The sequence below is a fragment of the Tyto alba genome, unplaced genomic scaffold (genome assembly GCF_018691265.1).
Source record: "Tyto alba isolate M040663 unplaced genomic scaffold, T.alba_DEE_v4.0 Super-Scaffold_10, whole genome shotgun sequence".
Taxonomy (NCBI): Eukaryota; Metazoa; Chordata; class Aves; order Strigiformes; family Tytonidae; genus Tyto; species Tyto alba.
The window spans coordinates 14,663,057-14,684,172 of record NW_024881262.1 but is presented as its reverse complement, the minus strand read 5'-3'; the positions used below and the strand labels follow the sequence as shown (position 1 = coordinate 14,684,172).

The following is a 21,116-nucleotide window of genomic DNA, read 5'->3' as shown; positions in this document are numbered from 1 at the left end:
ATGTAATATATGTTTAAATATTTCTCAGCAATTTGTCTGCAACTGGGATATGATTAATGTGTTAGTTACATTTGGCAAACATTACAGATGATTGTCAATTAAAAAAAAAAAATCTACTTTTCCATGCTTGTAACATAACTGAATGCTTAAAAATATTGTCTGCAGCCAAAATACATTTAAATTATATACTACAAAACAGGACAAATCATTCTGCTTTTGGCAAGGTACAATCTTCACATTAACACTGAGAATACATTTTTGAGTGGTAGCCATTAATTTATCAGTTAGAGCAGAATAAAGCATAGAGGAATATGTAATGGGTCTTATGTAAACAAACATACGTAGCTTTTCTTGATTAGGCTTCTTCATGTTCCAGTCCTTCAAAATTAAATATGCATATAGATATGGCTCTGCAAAAAACCTCATCTAATAAAATTAAGAAAACCAGTTGCTTAGCTGGAAAGGAAATTCAGTTTGCACTCAGTCTCCTCATGTGAAAATGCAGATCACCAATCTGACCTTTACAAAAAGGTATGATAAACTGTATAGGAAATGGGCAGCAGGTATTTCAAATAACTCTTCTACCTTGAATAAGAACATATATTAATGTTGAAAAGGCAGCCAAAGTTACTGCACTGCTAAAGGAAATCTACATCTATTACTTATTAATGTTTGAATTCTCATTTATTTAAAATCTTATATTTAATTAGATAAAGGGTCTAATTATGGTTAAGAGCCTTACACTGCAGTGAGATAAATAATCCTCCAGAACATTTTAAATGTACAATACAGTCCCTCAAAGCACTCTAAAAAAACCCTGCCTTCTTCCAAAATTTCCCTCTCTTCAATGTATCTATGAAACCACACTGAAAGCTTTGAAATGCACACGTTTTTATCCTATCTTGGTCACAAAGGTCTTGATTCCACTATATAAGATCTGAAGAATATTGTTAAACAAGCCTTGTCATAATGCAGGTGAGAAAATCTGCTCAGCAGATTCTGATTTCAGTCTAAACTGACAGATTCTAAAGCGTTGTACTGCATTTGTCCGACAGCCAACAGAAGTGTGTGAATTGCGTGCAAGCAGTCGTTTAGTTATTCACTTGGAAACATCTGGATTACAAATTCAGTATTTAGAGGAAGTCTTTTGTACACTATCTATAAAGAACATTCAAATGTTCACAGGGGGCTTCCATATGTTTTGTTACAATTCTGCATCTTACCAGACATGGGTCCACTGTTATCCCTCTTGCTTCAAGATTCTTTCTGACAGTCGTCACTTCATCATTTGCCAGATAAGCTGCATGTTCTTCATTGCATTTGATTAATTTCTCAAGTTCATTTTTTGTTTCATTACGAATATTCTAGGATAAGAATTATTAGTTAGAATTGATTATTACAGACTCAGAGATCATCAGCATCTTCTCAATAAACAGTCTACCTGCTGAATAAACCAGAACAGAAAATACACTTTTAACACTATTAACTATTACATTTAAGTGACTCAAAAGGGTGTTTGTGCAAAGATATCTCAAATATAGTATTTTAAAATTGATAATTCACTGTCAATTTTTCCTATTTTTTTTTTCTTTTCATTATGCACAGAAATGCAGAAGAGGAAGAGAAGGGTGGGGGAAAAAAACAAAACAAAACAAAACATAGGTGTTAGCCTCCTTTCCCCTCCATGACCATCCACTAGCAGCATCCACATTCACAAATCACCTGTGGCACTGATGAGAATTGTAATTTTTGCCTGATAGCTAGCAAAATCTCTCCATTGATTCATACCTTTAAGTTGCTGTTCATTAAATTCAAGTAAGATAGGCTGAAGTCACTGCCTTTCTCCCATACCTGGCTGCATACAGTTGACTGTAAAACTCCTTCCTCTGAAACAATTACTTTCTACTGTATTCTTTTAAATTCTACTTACTTCTTTAAAGTATGATTCAGTTTGAGAAATATCTAGAAAAAGTAACATAAAAAGCCCATCATCTCTGGGCATTGAACAGAAGGTGCTATTTAAATTCAACAGAAATTTCCAAAAGCTATGAGCAAACAAGAAGGGAGGTTACAATGAAAAAGGTCAATCAGAAGATACAACTGTGACTAGAATGCTAGTGATAATGCTATCACATACTAATTAAATCCAAATGGAACATGATAGGAAACTACACGTGACTTCTGCATAAAACCATACAGAAGAACAGCCCAGTTTCCATGCTGTTTTCATCAATTTCTTTCTACAGGAAGAACTTTAATATTCAGGTCAATGGCATAATAGTAAAGATGTAATTCAGCTGAAGAATAGGTAACAGTTTACAAACCACTATGTATCTGCAATATGAGAAAAGTATATGGAATTCTCTGTGGTGTAATATTTTAAACAATTAATAGTAATTGTGAAGTATTTAAAAGTAGTATTTTTTTTTTTCCAATCATCTAAACAGGGTGAAGAGTTTCTTTTTTTCTTCCCTTTTACCTGTTCTTTGGTGCGGCCTATCCAGTATAACCATCTTTTTTTCCAGTCTGGACCCACCATATCTTCAATAACAGATTCAGCTAAAAATGGAAATACGATACTAAGTCTCAATCAAAATATATATAGCCAGCTAAATTTATAGTCCTAAAATTAGGTATAAGATCAAGAACTGACATCTTATGTTTAAGAACGTAAGATACAGGATACTGAGTTAAGTCAGATGTCTTTTAATTAAAGCAACAGTTGATGTCTTTTACTAAAATTTAAAAATGACTGTCAACCAGTAGATACTTTGAGGAAATATATAAAAAACATAACATCCCTCTACTGAGACAGCCCTCCAGGTTCCAAGTCAGGCATTTAAAAAATTTGACCTTGTTGCAACTTGCATCAAAATTAATTATTCCAGATAATCATAAATGGATCATCTTCTTTCCCTGAATTTATCCTATTCTTCTACATGTGTGTTTGCATCATTTTTTGACTCTACAGATCTCTATTACTTATCTTTCAGTTGCCTCACTGCAAGAGCAAGACCATTAGATTCTGAGGCTATCTGTTGCTAAACATTTCTGTCAGTATTGGTACTATTTTAAACTGTCACCACTACCTCAGCTGTGCTGATGTAAAAGCCTGCACTACAGTGAAGTGAACAAGCGTGGAACACATCACACAACTCACTGTCTTTGAGACGACTTTGGAGCGTCTCTTCCATAAAATGAATAGCTGCATCCCACTGCTGTTTATCAGATATAGACCGATCTTCTAAGGCATTGTGCTGGATCACCCGCTGCAATAGAGAGCATACTTCTAGCACACAATAAATCATTTACTCAGGATTTAGTAAAAAAAGATTTGTGACATTCTCTTCATTTTTTGATGTCTATAAAACCAGCATATATTAGTCACACAGGATTTATTCAAGAGGCACCTTTTCAAAGCACTGCCAAAAATATTTTCTCGTGCCTTTGACTCTCTTTGTAGCCTAGCATAAATAATGTAAAAAAATATAGCAAAAAATATGAAATCCCTCCACATTACGGAATATATAAAGATGGTAATGAAACGTTGTTATGTGGCTATACTTGACTGAACAAACAAGCTGATGCTAAACAATTCTCACAGAACTCTCCTTGGGCAGACAGTGGATGATGGAGGACTTTTTCCCAAACCAGTCAAAACAATTTTATTAGATGTTATTTAGGGCAATAATTAACAAAAGGTAATAATAAAATGAATCGAGAGACACTGAATTAGAAATATTACATAGAAAAGAAGAGAGTGACACACCTTCCTATCATTTTTTGATTACATTAAAAGAATGCAGAAATAAAAAAGATTTCAACAGCACTTAATTAACAATGCAAAAAATCCCACTACATTATACCAGGCTATCCTCTGCTCTCTCATTCCATTTATGTCGTTTAATACTTTCTTCTTTGACAGCTTGTTTCAGTTTATCAAAGATATCATCATGCTCTTTTCCTTTTTGTTCTGTCATGAAACGCGAAAATTCTTCTTGCAAAGTCTCCCATGCCACCTAGAAAGTGAGCAAACAATGCCTACTGAAAGGGACCATTATACCATGCACTAGTTGGTAAAGGAACATTTATGATAATTCTTGCAAGTATGAAAACTTGCATACTTTCTGAAAACAACGTGCAAGCATAAGCATTGACTTTTCCTTTGCTGCCTTATCCATTAGTAAACATCAACACTAAACTTTGGTTTGCTACATTGTAGCAAGTGGAATTCTGTTAAACTTGCATAAATCTATTAAATATGAATATGCCAAGCTTGAAGGGTTTGTTTAACCTTCTAAAAGGGGTTTTTTGGTCTTTAGTAAGGAAAATTCACCAGAAGAGCAAAATACAGTGTTCCTGCTGCATATGCTTCATAACATCAAGATCTTCCTAGCTTCTTCTGACATGTAAGCAGCTTAGAACTGCAGTCAGCTCTTCAATCTATCACCTTCTTTGGAGCTATGCTTTAATTTCAACAGGCTTTGCGCATTTTTTTTTTTTAATTAAAAAAAAAGACTAAATTCTTACCTCTACCGCTTTATTGGGCAGTTGTTTGTCAGTCCACTGCTTCAGTTTGATGTCCACGGTAGTGTTAAATGTCCCTGAGTTCATAGTCTGTGCTGCTGGAAGGTATATATTCTCAATCACATGAGTAGATACCCTTTCCCATAAAGTTTTCTGAAGAATCTCCTCCCTAAAATGGAAGTTGTAATGCATATGATGGCTTCCAATACAGAAGTGTCTAACAGGTATGCATTCAGTTTGTTAGAAACACTGAGAAAACAAGACTACTACAGAACATGGAAAATACTCCTTAAGATCAGGATACAACTTCATCCAAAACCTGCTTGGAACCAAGGACACAAATACACTATGTTTTCAGCAGCAAAGACAGCTTCAGAAGTTGGCCTCTGACTCTCATGGCTGCCACCGCACTGCACAACAGCTCCTTGCAGCCTTTAATTGTACCAGCATAACCAAGCAGAGCTGTGTCTGCATATGCATGCCAGGTGGGGGAACGACCAGGGGGCAGACTGGAAAGCATTGAAATGATTTGACTAAAAAGTCCATACTCCCAAAAAAGCGTGTGGGTTTTGTTTCTGTAGTATTCTGATTTGTTTGTTGGAACACACTGTAGTTTTCCATCTGAGATTGTACCCACAATTGATAAACAATGAAGCAAGTTGAGAAGTCCAAACTTTAACCAAAACTTATACTGACATTCATTTACAAATGTGCCTCATGTCACTATAAAACTAAGCATCACTTTCCTATTTATGATGTGTTTCAAGAAGTAACAATGGAAACATTCTAACTTTAACCTTTTTTAAATGACAATAAACTTATTTGGGAAACTTTGCTGCTGCAGTAAGACAACTCAGATGAGCCAGTGTAACACTCAGCTGGTACCCACAGAGGCAGTCATGCTCCTTCTGCTCCTGCCACAGTCTCCAGTACAGGTTGTGGGTTTCTTGAAGGTTAATTTTATGCTAGCTCAGCATGCTAAATCAGCTTACCCATAGGTCATATGAAAGCCAGACTTGGTAGAATGGTGAGTGCTAACAGCTGAAGAACAAAAATTGACTTGTTTTGGTGGTACAAGACTCAGATTCACTCAAGCCCTTTTCCTCCAAATGGGCTGAAGTTCAGGACACAAGCCTCATCCCTGACAATGTCCCTATTCTAACTGGGCCATCTGTGGACAAAGACTGAAGAACTTCTCATAAATATCACTCTTCCCCTCATTTCAACAATGGCATAATTGAAAATTTCTCTTTTGTGTTTAAAGCATCCATGAGATTTAAAAATTTTGAAGCTGTCCTTCTGACATACCAGTATAAATGGGGATCAAAGCCACTAGTTTTTCTACTGTTGGAACAGATCTTTGGCATATTTGGGGTAGTAGAAGTATGTATACAAACTTAAAAAAAACTCAAGCATTTAAATCTTGAGAGAATACACTATAAATAAAAATTAATATTGCCGCCAGTAAAGAAATGTTTTCTTTAAAAAGCTTTGTTTACAATAGGATGATTTGGATAGTGTTCAAACAAAGATCCATTATTGATCATTCTTGATCACCACTAGCAAATTAATTTCACTCACAGGGTGCACTGGAAACTGTCTGTTACGGATATTACCACTTACAAATGCACTGTAGAAGGGTAATCCTCCAATTAAGAACAAATGCAATCTCATTCCTTCTTTACTGACATGTCAATAGAAATACATTTTTGTTTTGCTTAATCCAATCATACTTAATTGGAAGGAATGAAAATTTTAACAGGATAGAAATTCGCATTCATCAAATGCACTGCTGTTTTTAGGCTGCATATAATGGCTAACAAGCATTTTTTTCATGACTTAGGTTTCCAGTTCTACTTTGCAGCTTATTAAGCATTATAAAACTAGAATCACCACTACATTTTAACTTTCAAAAGAAATGCACAGACACATTCATGTTAGGCACCCACCCAGTCCACAACATGAAATGAAGCATACTAGACCTTGGCCAGAGTACTTCAGCATCTACTACACGGCAAACAGCAGCAAACACCAAAATGGCAAACCTGCATTACATTTGGACTAGAACATAACTCTGGACTAATACACTACCTACAACACTTTTTCTGAACACAACCACATGCCCAGAATTATTCTAATGTCCTTAAGAGTCACACATTTTATCTTGGTTTTTAATCTATGATGAAGTAACAGTTCAATTCAGGTTGATAAGGGCAAAGGCATTAAAGAAATCTTTTCTTTGTGGTTCTTAGTTGTGTTACAGACTGTCAAAGTAATCCTTTACATTGGCTATTCTCCTCTCAGGCTGCACCTACAGTTGCTTTACTATGCAGTGATCTACACTGCTAAAATACGTAGGCTAAGCTCTCTCTCACATCTATGTCTGCCTTACAAAGATGCAGAGCAGCGTAATATGGTGCTACTTGGTTGAGGCTACCAAGGAGATCCACATGCTGAACATGCAGATCAGCACTTTTTACAGGCAGGAATTACATCATCTTTCAACTTCCAAACCTCTGATTCACATAGATACAGAAGTTATTTTTTCCAAGGACATATATATTATTTTGATATGCACACTGATAATCCCCAAACATCAAGTTAAGAGGAATTACTGATTCATACTTCAGATGAACATGTGAAAACTTTTTTATTATGACTGTTACTTTTCATTTTTGAAGAATATCTAATGTTCATTATACTGTATAAAACCAGAACAAAATACAAACTGACATCATATAATTTTTGTTGAGGGATTATACAAGTATTTGCTGATTCAGAATAATAAACATAGACTACTTCCACAGGGACAAAGGACATAATAATATATTGTCCTAAGAAAAACAGTTCCTTATTTATACTTAAGAACTTTATTTACTAAAACACCTTAAAATATGAAGGCAAACATCTGCTAGTTAATTAAAAAAAAAAAGAAAAAGGCAAAAAGAAAAAATTACCATACCAATGCTTTGGTGTGACCTGAGTCAAACTTATGACTTCATCAAGAATCTCATTCTTTGCTTTTTCAAACAGTTCATTCTATGCAAAAGGAAAAATATGAAATAAAAAGATTTTAAGTATAGTTTGATCATGTTTCCATACAAAAAGTAAACAAACAAGACCTTTTTCCTACAGCCTTTAAGCCTAAAATGACACCTTCTGGTCATGTTCTACACAATGTATGTGCTTGCCAGAAGGTACTCTGGTTTACCATGTATCTTCCCCCACACCTCTTGCATGCCTCTAGTCAGGCATGGTATTTGAATATTCAGGATCTCAATAAAAGAATTAGAGAATGGGATCATAATTGTTGTGTTACTCTGTCTGATTGAAAGACCAGGGAATGTAACTTCTCTTTGCCAGCTCTGCCATGATCAAAGAGACACTGACCTGTGGGCAAGCTAGGTCACTTAACTGTACAGCAGAAGAGTGAAGGGCTTGTTAAGCCTTAAAGTACCACTATTTTGAAGCATGCTATTTCATAAAAGAGAGAGCTCAGTATTTCCTTCTCCTAAATTAATTTACACTGTCCTCACATTTTAACATATCAGTACTTCACGTTAACTTTAAGCAACCTTTAAAAATGAGATTAAGTGGCATAAATTTTAATCCATAATCTTCAACACTTCATAACACACAAATAAATGGAGTAGTGTAATTTACCCTGTCAAGTTCTCGCAATCGGGGGTAATTGTTCTTCCATTCAGTCTCAAGATTGAAGCGTGTGGCTGCAAAAATCAGAAACAAAGCCTTAATTTTTTAAATTGTCCATATGTACTTCATGACTATCCTAAAAGCTTAGTAGTACCTAAAATTACCACAAATCTTGCTTATGATAAACCATCCAAGAACTTTAAGTGCCTCTGCAAATGAACAAAGTTTTTTTCTGTCCATGCTTGGATATTCTGCCTGCAAATTGCAGGATCCATGCATTGAAAAAAAATGTACTGGAAAGAAAGCCATTCAACTTCCAGCTCTGTACAAGACAGTCCTGCCCTGGCTAATCAGACAGTATCTTTATATAGGAAGCCACTTTAAACAACATCTGAAGCCAGTGAAACAACTGTGTTTTGCCCACAAAAAACCCCAAATTTTTTGCTTCATACTCATTTACTCCTTTGGTTTTTAGAGCAATTATTAATTATTTTTTTATGTGTTTTTGTAAAAATTAACAGGGGCAATTACCAATTAATGATAAATGGTGACCATATAAAACATATAAAACACAATTACCCAAGCATGCTGGCAAAGCAGTATTATATGTATGTGGAAGAACTAACTGTTTAACATCAAGTTGCTATTTCACTTGGTTTTTGAAAAGATGTTTACCTTTAAAAGCATCTGCCTGCTGTTCCACAGACTCTCTCACCATTTTCCAAAAGCAATCTGACACAGCAAGACTTAAATTCTTTGTTGTTACCTGGTGTGCCTTCAGCATACATGTCCTGTAGAGAAAGACAGCTAGAGGAAATGCTTCTATGCATACCCAAGCTTTCTGGCCCCAATTCTTCCCTCGCAAGAATAACGCTTTGCTTTTTGTAACAGAGAATAACACATCAATGTGCACCTAACCCAAATTCCAGTCTCTTCCTCCAAAATATTCAATGCAGATAATCACCAAAACAAGGGAAAAAAACCAAACCAAACCCACCACAAATATCTTTTTATTCTAGAGCTTGCAGTGCAGGTACTGCTGTCCCAAAGACCATGCAGCTTACTCTCCTAAGAAATACAAGCCTGTGAAATCAAATCTCTGCTCAGTGAACTTCCAGCAGAAAACACAAGCTAACTCTTTGAATACAACATTGTTGTCACACCAAGACAACTGATATTTAGAGGCATTACAGCTCATATTTGGTCTGGATTCACTCCTCCCAGCTGTATCAAGTGCCTTGACACAGGCTGGGAACTTAGTAGTTCTAAAGCCAATGGAGAGACAAAAACCTTTGAAGAGAGGCTCAGAACCGCAGCAGAATCAGTTGCTGCCTGAAGATGCCTTGTCTCTCTCCACTGACTTACAGCAAGCATTAGGAAACCAGGCTAACTTGGTCACCTCAACAAGATACTTAATTTAAGCAGATTAAATCTCAAATTGTGTTTTTACACTGCAATCCTCTTTTTAAGTTCAACAAGAAAAACTGATGCTAGCATTTACCAACACAGGCTCATTTCAGTAAAAGGAATAAATAGCAACATACTTTAATAGCTTTGAATTTTGAAAAAATTCCTCTTCATATTCTTTAATAGAGTCAATGCTTTCACTGCTGTTTCCTAGAGAAAGAACAGAGTGCTGCAACAGTTCCATTTAGACAGTTTTCGAAAATAAGCAGAGTTAGAGCTTTCTTTACCTTTTCCAGTAACAACTGCAAAATAACCCAAAGCTTTCATTGGGAAGAGTTTGCCTTCAATTATTTGCTGGATCTATGAAAAGAAAGGATTAAAAAAGAAATAAGTGGTTAACTTTGCACAGAGACATTCCTTCCTTCAGTGCAGTTTTAAAGCCAGACGTAGTTGTATCTATGCATAGACTACTGTAAGAAGTAGTCTGTCATGGGACTATGAATTCTACTGATATTTAAAAGAAAAAAAAACAAGGCATAAACCAAGTAAGGCATAACATAGCAAAACACAAAATAATGTGAAAAAGACTATTCCAGAATATCCTAAAGCCTTCTCAGGAAATGGAACTTGCTCAGATCACTTGCACAAGAGGAACTAGGATCATAGGAAGCTGTGACTGCAGCCATGTGGCTGATCACAAAAAGCAAAGCCTGAGAGAGATTAACAACCACCACCCAAAAAAATCATACCGAATACTGAAATAATCACTCAAAACCATCTAAAGCAGGTAGGTGAGGTCCAATATTTCTGACAGCATTTCAAGTATTTTTCCACGTGTGAGTTTAGTCATCACAACATCAGAAAGATAGTTTCAACTCACCCTGCTTGGGCTAGCCACGTTTTTCTCAGCAAGATCAACTTTAGTCAACACAAAAATTGTCCTTTTCCCTTGGGGATCCATTTGGCTGACTAAGTCTGTGACAATACTGCGTTCTGCGTCCACTGATCCATCTAAAATAAACAAAACCAAAGGTATATTTTAGGGCTTATGTAATCTAACATGCAGTACATGGAGGATAAAGCAGGTATCAAGTAAGTTTCATGTTACAACTTAAAAACAGTAAAATTACACTTATATTCATTTCTTGGGTACACACAGTGAAAGTTTACTTTGTTCCCAGTATTATAAAAAAAATTTACTTTGTTGCAGTTGTATAACTTTCGAACAACTACTAGCTTGCTCAAAATACTAAACTCTATTATTGTCTCTTGTCTCCAAAAACACTTTGAAGAAATTTTGGAATTTTATTATCACCAGCATTTTTTTTTAATGACTAAAAACTCTTATCAAAAAGTTGATTTTTGCCACAGATACCAAAGGTGTCTTAATTTATAAACACATTCCACAGCATGCTGTTTTGTACACTATACAAATTACCACAAATGGAAAAAACATACATAATTAAGAGAGTTCCCAGAGTAACATAAGAATCACAACTAAAAAATAAAAAAAATCCTGCCAGATGGATAATCATCTAGACTCTTATTACCTTGAATACAAAGGATGATGGCATTAGGATTCTGCATGTAGGCCTTGCTGATGCTAAAGATAGTTTCCTTCGTATCTGGAGCCATACCTGATGTCACAGTCTTTAATATGTATATGGATATATATATATTTAAAGGAAAAAAGAAAACAGCAAGATGTAAAAAAGAGAAACACCACCAATAGCACTACCTCACTTAGATACATGTCTTAAAGATTTTATTTGTTTATTGCATACTTACACTGATGACTCCAGGTAAATCAACCAATACCATTCTCTGCAAACCAGGACCTTTCACACTTAAGGAGATGGTCTGTGAAGTAAAATTGAAATTAAAGGTTTATACACACACCTACTTTGTATGTAATTACATACACAAACACACATATATAAAATTACATAAATGCATATTTACACACACATATGTTTTAAACCAGCAACAGCCTGTAATTTTCAACAGGAAGTCCAACTTTATATGCATATAATTGTGATAAAAAGCTGATTTTAACAGTCCAAATACACTTTTTATAGTGCAAAATATTAAGTATACTCAAACTGGATTCACCAAGGTCTCCCTGAAGAATACTTTCAAAAGATATACATGTACAGATATATGCCACTAAATATTTGACAAGTCTTACCTCAGTGCTAACAGTGCACCCTTCCTTCACACTATTTCTCATTCTGATTTCTATTTCATTTCTCAAAGCTGCAAGCTGTTTTGAGAAGAACAAAATATCAAATAAAAAACTCCTTATAATTGTGATAGAAATCACCAAGTAAAAGAGTTTACTTAGGAATTAAGATCTGTTTATAAATTCTATCTCAAATGCATGTTAAGTAACTAAATCTGGTAAATGGGGTGCTAAATGACAGATTACCTGCAGACCCCTGCATACTCCAAAAAATGCCTTGCCACAAGAGCTCCTCCTACATTTTATGCATTTCAGTGCCAGCCAAAAACCACACTAAAAGATAATTTAATAATGAATATAATGCCTTGCACCACAAAACATATTCCACTCTAATTAAACAGGGACTAACAGCTCATAAAAACACAACATTTTTCAGAGAATTAATAAAAGTCACATTAACTTCCAGTCACTTTTTTACACTTACATCCTCTTCCTTGGTCAGATCAAACTCGCGAGAACTGTCTTTGAATAAAGCCACATGGTGGGGACCTTCACTGAGGGTTACCTAAACGGTAAAAGCCTTATATAAGAAAGTAAAGTAAATCTAACAGAAACAGGAGAAGTACACAGCATATGAACACTTCCTCCTGCAGACACACAACTATATGTAATGCTTATTCAGCACACAACTAGTGTTGGTATGTACTACTACTCTGATTATACAAATATAATATATACAGGCCTGAAAAAGTTTTGTCACTGTGTGCAACAACTCACTTTCTTAGAGGCCATTTTATAAATGAATGTTCACATATACTTCAATTAATGGCATAATCAGATGGAGAACAATAGAGCAAATGCTGATTCAGAGATTATGATGATTCTTACCTTAACAGGAGAACGTGTCATCATCTCCCCAGACCCTCGAGGGAATATGCGGGCTTGGGCGATCATTTCTAACACGCTGGTTTTTCCTGCACTTTGATCTCCAACCACCACCACCTTAAGCAAAAATTTAAACAGCCATTGGCTTTTGGCAGGACATTTTGGAAGCACAGACAAAAGCTGACTAAAAATATGTTAGTCTGTATCAACACTGCTGTATTATGTTTGACAATAAATGCATTGATTTAAATACGGAATCCTTGAAGAAATACAAACTTTTAGTAATGCAAAAAAAGGACTTTTGCTTAAGACACGCACAGTCCACAGAGCACCCTCACAGGCCTAACCTACCAAGCCACCTAACGAAGAGAGGAAGGGCTTTTTTTTCCTCATGGCAGGCAGTTCTTATCTCCTTTTACAAAATCCCTTCAGCAGGCAAAACACTGAAAACTACTCTGGTAAATGCTGCTTCTGCCTGGAGAAGGTTGAATTCTGATGTAGTTGCCGTCGTTTCCCCATTGTACTGGCTTCCGACAGAAGCCACTAGTGCTAGAGGTGGTTGTGAAAGCAGTAAGCATTCCTGGCTCTTCCTTAAACCAGCAGTCAGCCTAGCCAAATCCCTTCTCACACTCCCCCCTCCAACAGCAGCACTCTTGTGGGGAGTTAGCCAGGGCACCTTACCTTCTCAGCTCCACTGTTACATACTGGGAATCAACAGTCATTTTACAGTGCTGAGAAGGATGGGGTGACTGGGCTGAAACAATTTAAAATGAAAGGCTGAGCACAGCAGCAATATCTGTATCTAGATAGGTTTTTATCTATGAGCCAAGACAAGACTTAACATAGTTACACTGGTTATTCTCAAAATTCTCTTGTTGTATTTAAAATGGAGAACATGTCCTAAACAAACCCCCTGGAATTACAAGAAAACAGCCTAGCAGTAGCTCTGGATTATTCTGGAATATAATGAAATGTTCAATCCAATAAGACTGGTGTTTCAGTAAAAAACGTTGAACTTCTTTATCCACTTACTCGAGGTAGGTGATCTTGAGTGTTATAACTGGCATCATAATCAGACAGGATGTCAAGTACTTCAGAATACATGTCAATCAAGGATTTCTACAAAAAAAAATACAGAGAAGAAACACAGCCAATTAACAGAACAAAGATTGGGTTTCAGACTACATCATCTGTATATTCTGTAAACTCACCTGTAAAAATGTGTTTATTCTCTCTTGATGGTTTGAAACCTAAAATGTGTATCTACTGCAGCACATATCTCTGTTTTATAAAGTAAAATACCAAGTCAAGTCATACCTTGCCTTCTGTGGATGAAAATACTACAGCTGCAGATGCATCTTGCTGAAGGAGCAAAATGAGAGCTCTTACGTGCAGCATAAGAGAACAACAGTGCTCAGACTTCAGTTTCCAAGTTAAGAAGCTGAATTGAGTTTTTTCCATTAAATATCTAGACTTACATTTTCAGCCTGATGAACAGTAAGCATTAACAAGGGTACAGAGCTATAAACCTCATTCTGTACAAGTAAGAGCTCCTTATCTTCCAGTTCCCAGAGGAAAAAGGAAGATCCCTATAGGTCAGCAAGTGACACCGCGAGAGGCAGAAAATGTTTGGTTTTTGAATGCTTGTGATGTTGGCAGACAAAAGCAAAAGCATACTTATCTCAATCTCCTTGGGCTTTAAAAGATGTTTCCTGACACTGTAATTATTTTCCTACCAAACTCAGACCCATGACAAAGCACAAAGGTATCAGACTGTGTGTATAAGAGGAGTTGGAAGCATATTCATTGGCAAATACAGTGAAGCTACATCAAAAAACCCAATCCACATTTCCCACTTACTTTGGTAAGTTAGTTAGACCTGGCAACCCCTTTGTGCTCTTCAACTGAAATCATTTCCCAAAGTTATATAGTTAAAAAAAAAATTATGTATAAAAGCCTTAACATGTCAAAAAAATAGCATAGACATCAATAACGAATGTTAAAAGTTCATATATGAATTAACAAATACAATTTAGAATAGCATTATGGAAAATATGGCATAGTTATATTTCTATGCTGATTTCTAACACGTAAGTACCTTTAACTTCCTCTGATGAATTCCCTTGTCATCTCTTTGCAGTACTAATTTTCTTAATTCTTTGTTTTCCTTCTCTAGTCGCTCAAGCATTCTTTGGTATTTGAGCTACAAAACAGTGGTACAAATATACTCTTGTAATTACAGAAATAGCACACTTAGATAAGCAAAGTTTTACCTATGAAAAATATATCATCCTTTAGGCAAGTCTTTCAAAAATATAGAAACCTTTGTGATCACTACAGTTTATTAAAAATACAAGTCCATCAAGAGAAGACTGAAAATTTTTTTTCAGCAACACAACACCTTTGCGTCAGAAGCTTTAGTAAGACCACAATGTTCAGACTTGGGGATACATAAATCAATCTTTAAGCGTCTTAAACAAGCATCATTTTCAAAGGAGATACACACATGAAGTCAGACAGAAATTAGTGTCAGTGGGAACTGGCTTTTCAATCAAAAAGATCATAGGGCTTAAATGTGAATTTGCAAGCCTAGTTTATACCCTTTATTCAGAAAACAACCTCAGTTCAAGAAATAAATGTACCAGCTCAGTTCTGTTTAGAAGAAGATTATGATAGTCCTCTAAAGATGACCCATGGATATAATTTTGATACCTACTCTGAAAACTGTTTTCTGTGATGTGGAAATGTATTTGGCCTGAGTGTACTTTTAAGAACAAATCAAATTTCAAGCTCTTCTAAAAAAAGATAAGCAATATATGCCTTCAAAACTAGAAAATATATAGAGGTTACAAAATGCTGTATCAAAATATTGTGGTTGAGCCAAAGAGATAATCAATTTAGAAGCCTACAGATACAACAAAAAATTAGTTTTACATTACCTTAAGAAAAGTAAGCAACCAAACCAAAGTAATGACTGATATGCACCAACCTAGGAAAAACGTCTACCTTAAAAGTAACTAATTCTGTCTTGTTAATAAGGAGATTAAAACTTTGTTGGAATGAGATTTGGTGAAGTTCAACACAATTAATGAGACAGGAATGAATCCCACCTTATACCACATTTGTACTGAAAAGCCTCATTAACGTCTAATATATGAAACTCTTATAAATTTGTTGTAAGGCAACACAACTAGGAGGAAAAAGTGTTGCTGTCTAAACAAGAACTGTCAATCTTATAGCTGAGGAGTCATGGTTCCTGTTCTGTAAGGACTGCCTAAGGGATGAAATACTTCTTTGTAAACCAGATCTGCAGCTGCACACTGCATTGCCCAATATTACAAAAGCTACCCACCAGAACGACTGGAAATGCTCTTTGGTTGAGCTGATGCAGGGAATTCTTAAATAAGCTACTGAATGCAAGACCAAATTTCAGAGAACATGAAAATTATTTAATTTTTATTACTTTGTTCTTAAATAATGTATGCTCATATATGCTTGCATCCTTGATGGAAGATACTAGGTTTATTACTATCTTAACCTTGTCAGGTTATAAACATTAAGTTTTATGTAAGAGGAACAAAGTAGCATGTACGTATTCACTATATACAGAAGTTAGACCATGCACTCTTTAAAAGGCCAGTTTGAAAAACAGCGATCTTAAAACTGTTCTCTACCGATTTTTTTCTTTTCTGACAGCTAATAAATCAAGCTTCTCTTTTGAGGAACAAGGAAATACCAAAAACCGGATTTCACTTGCAAAAGGACACCTCTCAGACTATATTAAATTACAACAACTGAACTGGATGGAAGATGTTAGTGGCATGGGTTTTATGAAGTAATGTCTTTTAGAAACATATATTAAAAATCCTACCAATAGCTATCATTATTGTTCAAATTTTCACTTTCTGATTTTTTTTAAAAGATACCACTTTGAACAGCACCATCCTCTTCAGCTTCTTAAAGGGATTAAATGTTCTCTTAAATCCCACAGAGAAGACAGAGAAAAAGCTTTTAATCTGCCCACAGCAATTTTCATACCAAACAGTCCAATCATAGAAACAGCTTTCACGGAAAGAACTGCTTACTGCTTCACAAAACAGATTTTGATTAATACTGCAGGGCTTGTGTACAACTCTAGCACTGTAATTGCAATTATTTTTCTTGATGAAAGAAAACAAAAAAAGTATTTTGGTTTTCCTGAATGCCACTGTAGTATAATCTGAATGTCTCACCCACATATCCCATAAGATGTTTATTTTTCCTCTTGAACCTCTGATGCTTGGTCACTTAATAGCTTTTTTGCTTTACTCGAAATTATGTTTCCTAGATTAAGGGATTAAAATGTAACTCCTTAATAAGGATACTCATTTCCTTTCTGCAAAAAATGTGCCATTTACACATACAAGGTATCACAGATATTTTTAGTAGCATTGAAATTGTAAAAGGGAACTGGAGAATGTTAGAAACAAAGTTATCATGCATAACAAGTTAAAAACTGGAATATCACCACTGTAATTACGTAACACTCATGGGCTAGCTTGAAATTTCAAGAACATAAAGCACTGAAGGCAAGGAAAGTATTTTGGGAAAGCATGATCACACACTTGCCCTACTCTTACACTTCCCTCTCGCATACTGTCAGTAACTGTGAGAGAAAGACGAGACTAGACTGACCTTTGGTCTGTGCCGACACAGTCAACTTTTTTCAATCTTTATCAATACAAAGCACTGCATTTTTACCAAATATCTTCTACTTTAGGTGTGCTTTCGTCTAGTAAATCTGAGTCTGTTGCATATAAATATCTACTTAAGACATCAGTAACTGAGAAAACTTACCTGAGTGCGTAAAAGTTCTTCCTGAAGTTGATCGATCTTCTCTTTGTCAGAAACCTACAAAGAAAAATAATCATGGCTACTAACACATAGTTTAGTTTCTCCACTGAAAATAACCAAATCACAAACTGAAAGCTTCATTCCATGTAAGAAAATTTACTTTACATGCATTTTAAAGCAAGTAAAATTCTTCAATTAGCATTTGAGATTTAACACTGATGGAAAGTTCCACTTGCAACAGGCGGCTCACATTAAAAAAAAGTCTGAATTCCAGTACATGCAAATGCAAAAAATAACCCTTCAAGACTTAATACTATGAAAGGGGGCCTAGAGAAAAACAAACTCTATATGGTGATCAGAGTTTTCTGGCCACTGTCCTGAACGCAATTTTAGTGGTCAAACTCTCATTTCCTGAATCAGAGCAATCTTAACGAGATATAATCACTAAAACTCCTACTTGCTACAGAAACTACTTTCAGCTGAGTATTCACTATTTCTGAATATTCAAGGGAATTCTTACTTCATGTTTGTTTTGCAGAATTATAATCCTAAACACACATGCACAACTTCATAAACTGTAGGTAGTTAGGACAGTCTGGAAAGGTTATTTAAAAATTATTTACATTACATTAAAAACTGGGAAAATTAGGATATTAGAATAAAAAATCTTTTTGAAGTTCAAAGCATAAATGTAATAAGATCAGGCAATTAGAGCCATTCTTTGTCAAATATTCTTAAAATAGGTTCATCAAGATGTAATCAACAGTTGTTCAAAACAATACTTTTTTAATAACAGACAAAAGCATAAACGGTGCAATACAAAATCATAGGATGTAAATATTTACAAACAATGTAAAACCTAATGGTTGACTGATGAAATACTAGATTTAAAAAAAAAATGTAATTTGAACAATTACTAAAAGAATAATATAGGTAAAAGCTTTACTATTTGAATAAAGGTCACGTAATAAAGCTCACGTGACATTTATAATTTGTTAGCTTCTTATCAGAAAGAGCATATTATCTAACATGCAGAGGACAGTTGTCATTTAGACACAAATCAGTTTAGTTACTATAATTTCACACCAGTTGTTACAGATCAAGCACGAAAAAAATCCATAGTTATTCAGAGTGATTGATATGATTTAGCTATTAAACCTGTAATGTACAGGACTTTGTCTGCGTATTACAGAAAACAATCCAAGCTGACACTTCCATCTATATCCAAATGTTTTCTTACTCATAAACAGCAAAGAGGAAGTGTTGTGAAATGACCTCCTTTTCACTGCTGTTAATTAGTTCAGCAATAGCAAAAGTGCAGAAACAGGGCTAGTTTAGCATACAACTTGATGAGTGCAGCCACAAGGTGGTATATGTAAATAAGCATTTACATATACATATACTTTAAACACCTCAGAGACATAAAGGGAAAATAAAAGATGAAGGGCAAAGAGAATGGCGTGGAGAGTCAGAAGAAGCAAGAAAATAAAGGACAGAAAAGGAAAACAAAGAGTTTCCACGTGCTGTAGATTTTCAAAGCAGTTAATGTTTTCCCACTCTCTGCTCTTAAGCAACTGTTCCTGAAAGTACTTCTGGGGCCTTGATGCATCTCTGAAGTAATACTTACAGATTACCTCTAACCACATCAGCACTGCCTTTTATGTACAGTATGCTTATGTTAAAAACAGCAAGCAAAACTACTGCACTCAGCTACATGTTGCAAATCTGAAGCAAATAATTATCTAGCACTAGATGATAAATTCTAACAAGGACAATTAGGTAAGTTATGTCAAAAATAACAAGCAGCTATAGAATGATTTATATGCTTCAGCATTTGGTTCAGCTGTGCTTTGAATATTAGTACATACACTATTTTGAACATGTAATTCATAACATCGCTAAAAATTTTTAAGTTGCCAATAAAAGCTAAAACTACCATTACAGTCTGAAGTACTAACATTCACATGACTAATCTATGATTTCTACTCAAAAATACCCCCAACTATTAAAACATCTCCATATAGGCACATCTATTTGTTTAATCCAGTTCAGCATGTTTGTACATCAAGATTCTTCCTTCTTTCCCCACTGCCACCATAGTTATAAGAGAAGAAAACTGTAGGGCTATTTTTAATCAAGGGCTCCTGCACACAAAGATGCAGACACCTGGTTACTAAGATTACCAGGAGCTCCTTACAGAGTTACTCATTTTGCACAGTGGGTGCATTCCAACAACCTTTGTCACATATTGTGTACAATATGTATGTGTCTCTGAAAATTCAGTACCTTTGAAGCCACAGTTATTGGGTTTGTATATTCTCTAACCAGACTATAAAAAATTCTAAATTGATAATCTAAAGAAGAGCTACAAAGATTTCCGGTAATACAAATTAAAATATCAAGGCCCAGACAAAATGCATATAAGAAGCAGCCACTCACAGTGCAGTTATACAGGACTACTCAATTTTACTGCTAAATATTTATCAAAAGGTTGACACAAAAAAATCAACAGGAAACAATTACATTTTTGTTTTAAATACCCTCTCCTGATTGTGAGATGTTATTCAGTTTACAACTGAGCTAATTTAATATTGAGTAATTAAATTAAAATGGAAAAAGTGCAAGTAAATTGGGCAACAGAACTTCCAAGAACAGAAAGATCATTTTCTAGTAGACAGGAAAGCAAGCCAAAAAATAAATACGGTTAGTTTATGCCCTGTCAAAAGGCTATGCAGTGACTTATTTCAGTGACAGTAACAATTTCTTCTTCCAAAGGAGAACATAGATCAATGATGAGAATCTTTAAGTTATATCCTCAGATCAAGATTTAAAGAAAACAGTTTACCATTTCTTTGAATTTTACAGCTATTTCACAGCTTGGGAATTGTAGGATTAATTGCAAGAAATTACTAACAATGTATAATTTCAATCAGAAACAAATGAAATATCAAGATCATTTTTTTCCTGATTGAATTTATAAGGCTGATACATTTTTATATAGCAAAGATTGTATTGCCTTTGCAGTAATTTTTCCACCTTCATACATTTTATTATAAACTCCAGCTCTCTTAATAAGCTGTATACAACCTGACAGAGGCTGAAGGCGCTACCTTTACTAATAAAAGGACAACTGAATACATAGAGAATATTTAGACAACTGAAGACATCTTTACTCTTCTACTAAAATACACATCTGGAAGGGAATGAACACAAGGACATTTGTAGGACATCTATTGAGATAAATAATTGCTTTACCATTATATTTTGTTATACAATGCCTAGATTCATATGTGAGGACAGAACACATCAGTGTTACTTTAAATCCAGACAGAATATTAACTAAATACATTTGAAAAACAAAATATGAAGAAAAACCATCTTTCACTTTTTTTTTTTTTTTTTAATTAAAGGAAGATTAACAGTTTAGAGTGACCAGGGGTTGTAACTAAACCATAAAAAAATAATACGGCAAGAAAGTAAAATATCTGAGTCTAAAATGATACTATAATTTCAGAGAACTGATGTCCTCTGCTGACGGACTGAAAAGCATAACAATTGCAGCTATGCAACTAGGTCTAAAATTTTAATTCACATTTACTGTGTTCCTCTTTCTGTGGGAGTTATCTTC

At 34.9% G+C, this 21,116-nt stretch overlaps 1 protein-coding gene across 6 annotated transcripts in view; it reads right to left on the bottom strand.

Moving 5' to 3' along the window:
* Nucleotides 1-21,116, bottom strand: part of OPA1 (OPA1 mitochondrial dynamin like GTPase) — a 56,642-nt gene that overhangs the window by 23,172 nt on the left and 12,354 nt on the right. For 5 of the 6 annotated variants that reach the window (XM_042799798.1, XM_042799795.1, XM_042799815.1 and 2 more), the window contains 19 exons: nt 17,492-17,545; nt 14,754-14,858; nt 13,688-13,774; nt 12,659-12,772; nt 12,255-12,335; nt 11,777-11,851; nt 11,377-11,448; nt 11,139-11,238; nt 10,469-10,599; nt 9,876-9,948; nt 9,726-9,798; nt 8,857-8,972; nt 8,191-8,255; nt 7,490-7,566; nt 4,531-4,696; nt 3,867-4,019; nt 3,161-3,269; nt 2,480-2,559; nt 1,224-1,364 (listed from right to left, as the gene is read on the bottom strand). In XM_042799798.1, coding sequence (XP_042655732.1) covers nt 1,224-1,364; nt 2,480-2,559; nt 3,161-3,269; nt 3,867-4,019; nt 4,531-4,696; nt 7,490-7,566; nt 8,191-8,255; nt 8,857-8,972; nt 9,726-9,798; nt 9,876-9,948; nt 10,469-10,599; nt 11,139-11,238; nt 11,377-11,448; nt 11,777-11,851; nt 12,255-12,335; nt 12,659-12,772; nt 13,688-13,774; nt 14,754-14,858; nt 17,492-17,545 — 1,872 coding nt within the window. Of the gene's footprint in view, nt 1-1,223; nt 1,365-1,657; nt 1,963-2,479; nt 2,560-3,160; nt 3,270-3,866; nt 4,020-4,530; nt 4,697-7,489; nt 7,567-8,190; nt 8,256-8,856; nt 8,973-9,725; nt 9,799-9,875; nt 9,949-10,468; nt 10,600-11,138; nt 11,239-11,376; nt 11,449-11,776; nt 11,852-12,254; nt 12,336-12,658; nt 12,773-13,687; nt 13,775-14,753; nt 14,859-17,491; nt 17,546-21,116 lie in introns of those variants that run through there. The other variant, XM_042799826.1, reaches the window with a different exon arrangement.